This window comes from Staurois parvus, unplaced genomic scaffold (genome assembly GCF_062004578.1).
Source record: "Staurois parvus isolate SC_StPar_1 unplaced genomic scaffold, SC_StPar_1.0 ptg000066l, whole genome shotgun sequence".
NCBI classification, from domain to species: domain Eukaryota; kingdom Metazoa; phylum Chordata; class Amphibia; order Anura; family Ranidae; genus Staurois; species Staurois parvus.
This window is the reverse complement of record NW_028317862.1, coordinates 2,791,020-2,804,782: the sequence shown is the minus strand read 5'-3', so window position 1 is coordinate 2,804,782 and position 13,763 is coordinate 2,791,020. Positions and strand designations below refer to the sequence as shown.

Here is a 13,763-nt window from a genome sequence, read left to right as displayed (position 1 = left end):
GCTGTCCAGCGGAGTTGTAATTGCCCTTTCTGATATTCCCATATCTCTCAAGATATCCTCCTCAGACACCAGACCACCAAATTAGCTTCTCTATCTGAGGGTGAAGTAGGTGGCGCTGGCTCAACAGATCGGACCTGACAGGTAGAAACCAAGCTGGGGCATCTGTTAAGGGTCACAGTAGAGTGAACCAGAATTGTTTTGGCCAATAAGATGCAATTAGAATCAGATTTGTCTTCTCCTGGCAGAATTTCTGCAACACCTGAGATAGCAGTTCTATTGGCGTGAATGCATAGCATAGAGGAAAATTACAGATGTTTTGCAATGCATCTATCCCTAGGGCTGCTTTTTCCCTTGTGTGAGAAAAGAAAAGATTTATATTGGAGTTTTCCTTTTTCGCAAATAAATCCACATCTGGCTGACCCCATACCTCCACTAAGTCCTGAAAAACTTGTGGGTGTAGAGACCATTCCACTTAGTTTATCTGGTGATGACTTAGGAAGTCTGCCAAGACATTCTGCTCTCCTCTGAGGTAAATTGCTGAGAGGGAGGCTAGATTTCCTTCTGTCCAAGATAAAATCTTGTGTGCCAGAATCAGGGGCTGCACTTTGGCAATTGATATATACCATAGTGGTGATGTTGTCTGTCAAAATCTGTAGGTGGTGTCCTGGAAGAATTGAGGGCTTTTGCTACTGCAGAAAGTTCCCTCCAGTTTGATGAATTCTTTCTTTCTTGGGAAGACCATTGTCCCTGGATCATCTTGGCCTGCGAGTGGGCTCCCCAGCCCCAGGTGCACCTTCTTAATGGCACTGCTGAACTTGGGACCCCCACCTCTGCACTACTATGAACACTTGCATGAACCACCACCATGCAGCTCTAAAAAGTAAAGTAAAAAATAGTACACACTTTGCCTTTACCTGGCTGGAGCTGGCGCCTGATTCCCCTGGAGCTTGCGCAGCTGCATCCATGGTTTCCTGCCCTCTACCACCAATGCAGCCTCTGCTGTCTCTGCCGCGGTTAAAAGTGGATGGTAGTTGCGGCCCTGCCCCTTCCCCAGTGACCCGGCAGAACTAGCAACCCCGGCGCTTAGTGATGAGGCACATCCGCTGGAAATGACTTCCGGATCCAGTCATGGTCACAAATACCTCCTGCAGCTTAGGAGGATCGCCATCCAGATCTCCTGCCACACTGACTGCTATATGGCCTCTGTCACGTACCTGATGGAAGACTGAATTGACAAGGTCGGCCTCACTTGTGTCACTAGCCCTGACCCTGCTGATGTTGGAACAGAGGGAGTCTAGGGACCAGGGGTACAAGAGCGCCAGTGGTTGTTGTTTGCAGCTTTTGAAGATGATGACCTTGGAAGGCGGATGATCCTCTGATTTGCACACCGTAGTAATAGGCAGAGCAGGTTTTGTGGATTGCCGGGCATGCAGCAGAGCAAGGTAGGTAGTGAGGACAAGAGACTGGAGCAGAGTCATGGGATAGCCAGGGTCATCAACAGTCAGGCAGCGCGGTACAGAATCAGAAGGAAAAGCCAAGGTCAGGAGCAGAGCCGAAGTCAGGAACCAGTATCAGGAGAGTAATCGAAGTCGGGTCAGGAACAAGCCGGGTCAGTAACGGAGGAATCGTACAGGAACAAGCAGGACACAGGGGGGAGCTGAAGACCAGTCAGCACTGAACATGAGCAGAGGCTCTCCTTAAATAGGGCGTCTGGCGCCAACCTTCGCAGTGCGTGTGCACGATTGCGCATTCCTGCTCGCATGCGCATAACCGGCAATTCTTCTGCAGGAATTCCTATGCGCATGCCCGATTGCAATTCTTCTTGCCAGAAATCCCTTACAGCCTCTCACCTTACCCTCTCCAAGTAACCAGAAAGAAGTTGGCTTCCAGTACACTATTACTACTAAGAAGGTTGTCTGCCAGCCACAGGAGGGATTGGGGCAAAACAGGGAGTAAATAGCCCCCGATCCAACCACTCTTAGGTCACCCCTGAGTTGTGGCCCTCCATTAAAAAGACAATAGGTTCCTAAAAAATAAGGCAACGTATCCCCTCCAGCCAGAGGAAACACAATAGCCGGAAGATCTTTCTTTTATGATAGAGGCAATGTGTTTCCTTCCCTCAAGGAGAAGGAGCTATATCTCAGGGGCTGTCCTGGAAGATGACTGGGAGGAAACATACTGTGTCCTCTATACTTATTACAGCTTATGGTCTGGTGAGTGTGCATTTGATTAAGGTGTGGCACTCTGTGTTTTTGTTACACTACAAGGATCTGCTGGATGGTGGAATATCTTTTCATCTTAATATCTATGGACTTTGATTTAACAGAAACTTCACATTTGGCACATTGAACACTATTTATTTATTTGTATGTTTTATTTGCTATGTGGCGCTTCATCATTTTACAATATTGTAAGTTTTTAGGTTCGGGTATATCAAACTTTGTTTGCCAGCACCTTTATTGGTTTATTGTATTCATGCATAATGGTTATTTAAGTTTATGCCATTTTTAATTTTTGTAAGTGGGTTGTTTATTTGAAAATGTTATACATTATAGAAGCAGCAGCCTAATTATCAACTTTTTCAGTCAAGTTTATTCAACTATTGGGTGTGTACTATTTATTTGTTTGTCCTGAGCGCAGGTTAATTGTTTGCCAGTAGCCACATGTGTTATCACACAGCAGATTCATTTCGATACATTGCTTTCAAAGCATTGCCTATGGAAAATTTAAGGTATCCAAATGTGTTGCCATTTCACGAGTGCAAGCAATGTTAAGGCTTCACATGTTGGATATCCATTTACTCAGCACAACCGTATTGTTTATATTTTGCCAGAACTTGGATAACATAGTCTGTGTTTGTGTCGTTAAAATTTTGTGTATTTTGTGTGGAAATTTTGTACGCGTTACATAAAAAACTGGAACTGCAACTTTTGTAGTCTGCAGGGTCTCTGCTTTCAGAAAATATATGTTTTAGGGGTGACCGCTCTGCACCCTTGAGGAGGAAGAGGAGAAAATGGGCAGATCAGCAGTACAGCAAATGAAAAGTGGCTGCTCTGCCTCCATGCGAAGGAGGGTAAAAAAAGGGTGCATTAGTAGCACTCTAAAATAAAGTCATTGCTATGTACCCTTGAGGAGGAGGAGGAAGAATAGGGTGCATTAGCAGCACTTGGAGTCATGTGGTTGTTCTGCACTTGGGAGGAGAAAGAAATGAAAAGCTTTGTCTCTTCTGCATGATCCACCACTGGCAGGTGAAAAAACAGCTCCCCAGACTGCCTAATATGTTGCTTGTCAGGGACCAGATCTGAACCTGCAACCTCTGTGGTGCCTGGCTATTGCTCTTCACACTGTGCTATCTGAGATGCTTGATAGCTCCCTGTCTGATCTCTTTGGACAATCCTGTATCTTGTTTCTGGTGAACCTAGAACTCTTTACTCCTCCCTTAAACTTCCTGATTTAAGCCATGTCTTTGAACTTCCTGTTTGCCAGATTATTGCACTCTCTCTAGCCCATGTCTTGCTCCTTTTTGTACCTGCAGCTGTCCTCATTTTTGGCTTGTCCCTCAACTACCTTTCTACTGATCCCAACCTGCAACCATACGTTATCTACCTTTGGTTTGTTCCTCAACTATGCTTTCACTTAACCCCAACCTGCAACCATTTCTTACCAACCTTTGGCTTTTTTACTGACTACGCTTCTGCTTGATACCTACCTTCCATATCTGCTACTGGATCCTGGCTTTCTCATCTCCTGGTTGGGCGACCCTGAGGACCACAACCTGGTACTAACACGGAGCAAAACCCATCTCCACCATCAGGAGCTCTGGTGAATACCAGTTAGTGCTTAGACCCCGTACGTCAGGTGAACTCCTGTCATCCAGGGTGACCTGCTTGGGTACTTATTCTGCTGGTCATTGGGAGCCTCTCTGCGGCTATAGCTACTGGTCTCCGTGCCTGACCCCTGACTGTGACAGAATGCTTTGGCCTCTTACAGGCAGCAAAATGCAGATCTACAATAGTTCTGTGTTACCTACCAAGAAAAATGTTCTGAACTGTGAACTATGTTCCCAAGATAATACATAACGCATATATGGCTCTACCACTCAACGCTGGTATGGGGTATGGCAGTAATCAGGATGCTGGTATGGCATATGGGGTGATCAGGATGCTGGTGTGGCGGTGATCAGGATGCTGGTATGGGGCATGGCGGTGATCAGGATGCTGGTATGGGGTAAGGCGGTGATCAGGATGCTGGTGTGGGCTAAGGCGGTGATCAGGATGCTGGTATGGGCTAAGGCAGTGATCAGGATGCTGGTATGGGCTAAGGCAGTGATCAGGATGCTCGTATGGGGTAAGGCGGTGATCAGGATGCTTTTATGGGGTAAGGCGGTGATCAGGATGCTGGTATGGGGTATGGCAGTGATCAGGGTACTGGTATGGGGTAAGGCAGTGATCAGGATGCTCGTATGGGGTATGGTGGTGATCAGGGCACTGGTATGGGGTATGGCGGTGATCAGGATGCTGGTATGGGGCATGGCAGTGATCAGGGCATTGGTATAGTGTATGGAGGTGATCAGGACACTGGTATGGCGGTGATAAGGACATTGGTATGGTGTATGGGGGTGTTTTGTGCACACTGGGACAGGTGACAGGGCCTCCCTGCATTATGTATATACTGGGGCAGTGATAAGGGACACAGGGGCACTATACTGGGGCACTGGGGTGGCTGGCACTGCAGTGTGTGAGTGTAGAAGCAGCCTGACAGGCTGCTGTACACTCACACACTGCAGGATTGCTTCTCTCTGCTCTCACACAACATGTGACTATATACTTTGGGGATTGCAGAGGATGGAGGAGGATTTAAATCATCAGTGGAAAGGGAAAAGAGAGCGCAACCATGATAAAGGAGACCCCATTATATGGGGAAGGCACATGAGGCCTAATATTGGGTCAAAACTTTAAGGTGAGACCATATGGAAACTGGTGATGGGATAAATGCACATGGTGATAAGAATTTAAAGTTAAGAAATATAAACGCACTAAGGAATTGACATTTTTTTGCTATTGGTATTATCACATGAATATAAGAACTATATTATAGAATTCATCTCATATAGACATTTGGGACTTTGTTTAATCACATTTTATTTTTCATGAATATGAATATGAATGTGATACATGTTGCACTAGTATGTGATCATTAGGATAGCACACTTTATATTTGTACTGTGTGACACTGTCATAAAGGTTCATTTATAGCTTCATCCTTGTGCTTATTTATCTGGTTAATGTCTTCAGCAGATTAAGGAAGCCTTTTCCGAATGGGGACATCTGCTGGAAAGGGCTAATCATCCTGTAACTGTTCTCACTGGACATAAAAATTGGGAATTAATTTGTTCTGCAAAGAGATTGTCTGTCTTCTAGACAAGCACATTGGTCTCCTTTCTTTTCCTGGTTTAATAGTATTATCTTGTATCTACCTGGATCAGTGAATGAATTTAGGACGTTGTCTGAGACTCTTCAGGAAGGCAACTCTGAATATACAATCCTGCCTCAAAAGAATTTCCTAGGGGCCACAAGTTCTATGACATTCTTAAGTCTCCTCAAAGGAGGGTATGAGAATGACCTACTGACAATGACCCATCCTCCTCCTAAGAATGTTAACCTTGAGTACAAGAATGGCTTTTGGACTCAAGCACATCATTTCTATGTACCTGAATAGGTTAGGGTAGAAGCCCTCAGGTTGGTGAATGTCTCTAAGCTTGCTGAGCATTTTGGACTTTCTATGACAGAAGAATTTTTATCACATTTCTTTTGGTGGCCTGGTTACAAGAAAGATGTCACGAAGTATGTGGCCTTGTGTTTGACCTGTGCACACAGTAAGACACTCCAATCTTCTCCTTTTGGGGTTACTTCAACCACTCCCTGTTGACCTTGGGGGTCAATTTTAATGGACTTTGATGTCAATCTTCCTCTCTAGAAAGGGATGATCACTATCTTAGTAGTTGTCAACCACCTCACTAAGATGGCTCATTTTATACCTGCTGAAGAAATTGCATTCCTGAGTTGATGGTCTGAAAAGTCTTTAAACTACACGGAATTCCTCATGATGTGGTGTCAGACAGAGGAGTACATTTTTTTTTTCTAAATTTTTTAAAAGCTTTTGCTCAGCTTTAGGTGTAATAAATAATCTGTCCTCTGCTTTTCATAAGTTTAATGGTCAGACCTAGAGCACCAATCAAACTTTGGAACATTACCTTTTGTCAGTTATCTTCAGGATGACTAGGTGGACTTTATTCCTATGGCAGAGTTTGCTTAAAACAATTCTAAACATACTGTAGCTCCACTGCTCAAAATCCCTTTTTCTTAAATACTGGGTATCATCCAGTTTTTATTCCTGATCTCCCTATCTCCACTCCAATTCATGCTGCTACCAACAGAATACTACAGTACATTACAGGATATTCAGGAGAAATTGAGTGCTACTTTGAAGGAGGCTCCGGAATATTACAAAAAGGCCACTGACAGACATTGCAGATTATTCACTACTTTTCATATGGGTGACAAAGTTTGGTTATCTCCAAAAATTTGAAGGTTCATGTGCTATCTTCTAAGCTGGGTCAAACGTTTGTGGGACCTTTTCACATCTCTGCTAAAATCAGCCAGGTCATCTTTCACTTAAAACGTTGTGACAGTATGAAGATTCTGTTTTTCACATATCCCTACTCAAACTGTTTAATGAAAATCCTTTTTCTGGAAGACTTTTTCCACCTCCTCCACCTGTTGAGGTGTAGGGTGAAAAAGAATTTGTGACTGAAAGAATTCTTGATTCCAGGATCGTATGGAACAAATTACAATATCTGGTTCAATCATAAAGGATATGGATCAGAGAAAGATTCTGGGGAATTCTGCAGAGATTCAAGCCTTCAATTGATCCATAGCCCAATAACCCCCTCTCCATTTGAAATGACATATGCGAAGCCTCTGAAACCCCTTGTGAGACTTCCCTAACTATCATTAGAGGTCTGTAGATGTGGCAGATGCAGTAAAATGATATGAAGATCTTGCAAGTAAAGAATAAATAGAAAAAGGGCAGACCTTTTGCTTCTGTCTCATTGAATTGTTGCTCCTGCCAAGCTCCGTGTTGCAGAGTCATATGTTTTGTCATGTAGGTGGTACCCAAATGGCTGGTACATTTACCACAACTAATATGCTGTAGAGAGTGGCTGCAGACAAAACAGTGCTGTCTGCAGCAGATACAGTATGTGTGTGTGTGTGTGTGTGTGTAAATGCTGCAAAATAAGAATGTTTTCAAAAATATATACATTTTAATTGTTTTATTTTAATCAATTAGAAAAATAGAAAGTGAGCAAACAGAAGAAAAATCTAAATAAAATGGATATTTAGTGTGACTACCCTTTGGCTTCAAACCAGCATCAATTCTTCTAGGTACACTTGCACACAGTTTTTGAAGTAACTCAGCAATCTGTACCTGGGAGAGACCATACTAATGCAGTATAACTACCTTGTGTCTTGTTGCTGTGACCCGTCTTCCCATGGTGTATGCTCTGTGACATGAAACTGTATTCTACAATCTCACTTTAGTAACACAGCTTGGCTGTTCCTCACCCAGTTTTAAGCCTCCTACACAGCTGTTTTTATTTCAGTTATTGGCCGTGTTTCAACCTACATATGAAATTGATGATCATTAGCACTTGCTTAAAAGAATTGGTTAATCATTCACCTGACTCTAATCCTACAAAATCCCTGACTTTATGCACGTGTACAAAGTGTGCAAGTGTAAGAAATGATGCTGGCTTGAAGCCAAAGGGTAATCACACCAAATATTAATTTGATTTAGATTTTGCTTATGTTTGCTCAATTTCGTTTTGTAATCTGATAAAAAGAAACTATTAAAATATATTTTTGCATGCATTCTTAGTGTGCGTGTGTGCGTGCGTGCGTGTATATATATATATTATACACACTTTATTGACAAAAGTATTGGGACGCCTGCCTTTACACGCACATGAACTTTTATGGCATCCCAGTCTTAGTCCGTAGGGTTGAATATTTAGTTGGCCCACCCTTTGCAGCTATAGCAGCTTCAATGCTTCTGGGAAGGCTGTCCACAAGGTTTAGGAATGTGTCTATAGGAATGTTTAAACCTTCTTCCAGAAATGCATTTGTGAGGTCAGGCACTGATGTCGGACGAGAAGGCTCACAGTCTCCATTCATTCATCCCAAATGTGTTCTATCGGGTTAACGTAAGGACTCTGTGCAGACCAGTCAAGTTCCTCCACCCCAAACTCACTCATCCATGTCTTTATTCACCTTGCTTTCTGCACTGGTGCGCAGTCATGTTGGAACAGGAACTTTCTGCACTGGTGCGCAGTCATGTTGGAACAGGAAGGGGCCATCCGCAAACTGTTCCCACAAAGTTGGGAGCATGAAATAGTCCAAAATGTCTTGTTATGCTGACACCTTAAGAATTACCTTCACTGAAACTAAGGGGCCAGACGCAACCCCTGAAAAACAACCCCACATCATAATCCCCCCTCCACCAAACTTTACTCTTGGCACAAAGCAGTTAGGCAAGTACCGTTCTCCTGGCAACTGCCAAACCCAGACACGTCCATCGGATGACCAGACAGAAAAGTGTGATTTGTCACTCCAGAGAACATGTCTAGTCCAGTGGCGGCATGCTTTACAGCACTGCATTCGACGCTTTGCATTGCACTTGGTGATGTAAGGCTTGGATGCAGCTGCTCAGCCATGGAAACCAATTCCATTAAGCTCTCTACACACTATTGTTGTGCTAATCTGAAGGCAACATGAAGTTTGGATGGTCTTTAGCTATTGACTCTGCAGACAGTCGGTGACTTCCGCGCACTGTGTGCTCTGTCATTTTACGTGGCCTACTACTTCATGGCTGAGTTGCTATTGTTCCCAGTTGCTTCCACTTTGTTATAATACCACTAACAGCTGACCATGGAATATTTAGTAGCAAGGAAATTACACGGATGGACTTTTTGCACAGATGGCGACCTATCACGGTACCACATTTGAATTCACTGAGCTCCTGAGAGCGACCCATTCTTTCACAAATGTTTGTAGAAGCATCCTACCTGCCTAGGTGCTTGATTTTATACACATGTGGCCTTGGAGGTGATTGGAACACTGGAATCCAATGATTTGGTGGGGTGTTCCAATACTTTTGGCAATATAGTGTATTTTTCAGTAAATTATTCCTTCATTTTTCTGCCAGAGAGAGAGAGACTCTGATGACAGAGGTATAGCTGTCTTACATTCTCTATGTGACCAGTGGCCACCTTGCTTTGTGTTAGTAGGTAATTAGCTGATTAAAAAGATTGTTCATTACACTACAAGCAGCCTGACTGCATTAAATTAAATCACATTTATTAGAATTTTGGGCTTTTTTGGATTGATACGTTGATACTAAGGTATATCCTCTATATGTTTTACGGTATTTTCATGAAATATTTCCTTATGCATGATCTCCTTAAAAAATGTTTAATGCTTATAGATGTTTCAGATTTACTGAGTTTATAAGATGGAACAAATTTTTAGACCTTGCGTTAAAAAGTTAAAACGTTTCATCTGTACCATTAAATGCCATAATGTATTTATATATATATATATATATATATATACATATACATATACATATACACACACATATACACACACATATACACACACACACACACAGCTATTGTTTTAATCAATTTTAATTTCATCCAACACAGCTAGATGTTCTTCAAGTAGATCCATATCACCATTTGACATCACCTGTAGACAAATTTCTTCACTTTGGCACTCTTTGTAATTTTGGGCTTCTTGTGTAATTCTATACTTTAACAATGACCCACTATCAGTTGTCTGATTAGTTCTTTGATAAAATGTACATTTCCTCCAGCCATATACACCAGCTCCTATGGCAAGACACAGGCAAGCTGCAAATGCAGCAGCTATCATTACAGTGGTGGTACTTCTTTTCACAACAGTTGTGGAGTAAGCCTGGCTAGTGTCTTCCTCCTGAACCCTGGAACTGGTCACATGAACCAAATTAGATATCTCAGACCTTTGCCCATTTTTATCAATAGAGCAGATTGCAATATAGGTGATGATGCCCTGGTCTGCAGTCATGTTTCCCAACCTAAATATGAAGGTCTCCCTGCTGCCTGCATTCTTCGGTTTGATGTAAGAAGTATTGATGACTGTAGCGCTGGAAAACTTTTGCCTTAAAATGAATGGATTGACACTTATTCGAATGTCATAATCTGAAGCTGCAAGAAAAACAAAAATATGACTTAATTTATGCTTTTCCTATTTTGAAGCTGTATGGTTTTTTGTCTACTTATGGTAACAGAAATATTTTAGTATCTGTTTTTAGGTAGACCTATTTATTTTAAAAGTTTAAACCGCAGTTTTAAATAAAGTTTTTCCTGAAAACTGTGAATAAAAAAAGACAGATCCAATTTTTCAATGACAAATTTAAAAAACACACACTTACAGATTATTCTAACAAAAACTATACATCTAATTAGGTATAGTACCACTCACAAAATTACAGTGGTTCTAAAAGCTGAACACATTCTGTGTGCTGCCCCCTCCCCCAGCCCCCTGAATACTTAACTGAGCATGATTTCTATCTAGCAATGTGCATGAGAGCAACAGCTCTCCTGGCTCTCTCCCTCCTCATTGGCTCCTGACAATGAGGAAGGATCAAAGGGCAGGGCTGAGCTCAGAGACATAGTGGATGGAGCTTGGGAACAAGCATTGCAGAGTGCCCCATTGCAAGCAGCATGCTATGAGAGCACTCAGCAGGGAGAAGAAGCCAGGAGCACCGACAGGGGACCCAAAAAGAGATATTTTGGCACAGTGCAGGTAAGTATGACATGTTTGTTATATACTGTATTTTTTCTTAATTTACCTTTTTAGTATCACCTTAAATATTACTTAAAGGAATAAGCAAGTGTGTTCAAAAATCTTAAATTGCAGCTTACAGTCCTTCTGTGTTAGTATATGAGTCGGCATTAGGTCTAGTATTAAAATGTAATCTGTCAAATACTAAAGTGGTCTCAGATGCCAATCTGAGATTGATACACACATTATGTATTGCCACTTTATGGTCTATTGCCCTACATTGGAGGTCCAATGTTGTACCCTTAGACTCCGTTTTACACAGAATTGACACTATAATGCTTATGGAACGCATTCATTATACCCTACTGGATAAGCTGCACTTATACGATAAAAAATGGGAGTCATGGAGAGATTGCAGACACTTATTACATGCTTAATAACATCCCCAGTAAAAGTTGGCTGGCATGTACTATTGACAGGTGTATCACCTAACCTATTTTGTCGTTTATGTACTTCATGCACTTGTAACTTCCTCTTTTTTTTCTTATCTTCTTTGTTATGTTAATATACCTTTATGTATTGTACTTTTCAAAAGTGCCTTGTTTTTGCTGACAATATCACTTTTAATATGTGCTGTTGTTCTACTGTCTACTCTTGTACAATAAAATAGTTTGTAAACAAAAAATACTAAAGTAAATCTAAAGCCCAATTTTTTTATTTTTTTCCCCTTTTGAATAGTGAGTGCAAGTCCATCAGGTTTTCAATGCTGTATGTGAAATCACTGTATTTCCCCCATCCAATATTTTGGCCTGATGACCATTGTCATTGGGACAGAAATGGACAAAAAAAGGTTACAGTTGTCACCAGAATGTGAGTATAGGGAAAATCTTTCATAATAAATGGTTTTGGGACAACTGTTTAAATGGTGTTTCTCCTTGTTTCCTGTAGTGTATTTGGGACAGGAAGGCAAGCATGGGTGGATATGGGGGGGTGCCCCCAAATTTCAGCTGTGAACCCCTCCCCCCCCCCCCCCCCCCCAGGCGAGTCACAGACTTTATTCAACAGGAGAAGCTTTCTGCAGTGGCTCACATAGCCCAGTCTCACACAGCCCAGCCAGCACCCCCCCCCCCACCTTCCCTACACGGGCAACAGGGGAAAGAGGTATTGGTGTGCACTGCCTCCTCCTGCCCCTTTCCTCCTGTCTGCCCCTCCCACTCCCCAATTTCTGGCCAGTGCTGAGCCTGATAAGATGTTTGGGAAGGAAATTTGAAGCAGTGCAGCCAGCAACTACATGGTGGCTGCCTGAATGACACCTCTGCCTGAGCCATCATAGACTAGCCTGGGGTGAGTGAGTTCTGCTCTATGACTGAACTTTCCCCATTTCTCTCCTTTCTCTCCCCCCCCCTCTCTGTTTATGTACAGATAACACTTAGGGGCAACTTTACTATTATTGGTAGATGGCTGACAATCTGCTGGTTGGATAAACTGATGGAGTAATTACAAGTTTCTGTTTAACTCCTTCCTACCCAGCCCCAGCATCCCTTTAGGGGCTGGTTCACATGTGCTTTGGTCTCTGAAGAACAACCTGAATTCAGATTGCACTTCAGAGAGCATTTGGCAGGCAGTGAGGAGTCACCTCCCCACCACCTGATTTAACCCCTAGAACCCCACACTTGCACACTGTAACCGCATGCATTGCACGCAGTTGTGGGGTGCTCGCAGAACAGCCTCATTCACTTGAATGGGTCACTTTCAGCAGGCACTGTGCCCACAGAAAGCAACAGTGGATATAATTCCTACCATGGTCACAAAACATTACAGTGGTAATATGTGTACATCCCAACCCTGTGTCACCAACCTTCTGTAAATTTACAGACAGTTTGTATAAAACAGACATTTTGCGCCTAGCCGTGGACAGGAGAAAAGAGCCCATAAAAAATCTCTTTGTCATGGGCTCTGACTGGGTAGCACTTTGCTGGACTCTCATGTAAGGGGGCACTTTGCCAGACTGTGATGTAGGGGGAACCTCTGCCTGACTATCATGTAAAGGGGACACTCTGCCAGACTCTCATGTAAGGGGGAAACTCTGCTGGACTCTGATGTAAAGAGGGATTCTGCTGGACTCTGATGTAAGAGGGAACTTTGACAAACTCTCATGTAAGGGGGGCACTCTTCCAGACTCTGATGTAAGGGGGGACTCTGCAGAGGTCCTCCCTTATATCTGTGCCCCCAGAGTGACACCATCTTTTGTTTTGTTTATTATTTGTTTTGTTTATTACTTACTCCTGCTACCAGCGCATTTAGATACACTGCTCATTAGGCAACCAGTCTGCCCATACTGTACATGGATCAAAATTCAACCAGACCCGACAGAACCGTATAAATTTTGATCTATGCATGGCCGCTAAAAGACAAAAATATCCTTTTTGTGTTCATTAAAACATATGTAATGGAAACATTTAATTTAAAAAAGTGTTCCTTTGTCCTGAGGTTTATTTGTGTCTGTGAGCCTGTCAATTATGGCACAGTATTTAGAATGTTGTGGGTACAAGGACTGTAGTATAGGTGTGCATTTTTTACAGCAGGCACAGATTCCGTTTAATTCCCCTTTAAGACCCTCCCACTGGCCGGCTGCAGAAATGATTTCTCTGTTCTTTCCCAGGGTGCTCCATGTCTTTCATAACCACAGTCTTGCTCACATTTTGTCATCCTGTTTTGACTTTTTAATTGCAAAGACAGTCAGATTACTTGTTATTTATAATGTACAGCGCTGAGCGAACTATTGGCGCTTTATAAATACTGTATAATAATAATAATGAGTATTGTTAATATTGTCAATGTTAACATATCGTTTATACTGCTGACCCCTGTACACTC

The 13,763-nt window shown here is 42.5% G+C and overlaps 1 protein-coding gene across 1 annotated transcript in view; it reads right to left on the bottom strand.

The window, feature by feature from the left end:
* Positions 1 to 9,732: 9,732 nt before the first annotated feature.
* Positions 9,733 to 13,763, bottom strand: part of LOC149469601 (calcium-activated chloride channel regulator 2-like) — a 36,984-nt gene continuing 32,953 nt past the window's right edge. The window contains exon 14 of the mRNA XM_089668891.1: positions 9,733 to 10,306. Within this exon, the coding sequence (XP_089525017.1) occupies positions 9,738 to 10,306 (569 nt within the window). The 3' untranslated portion in view covers positions 9,733 to 9,737. The remainder of the gene's footprint in view (positions 10,307 to 13,763) is intronic.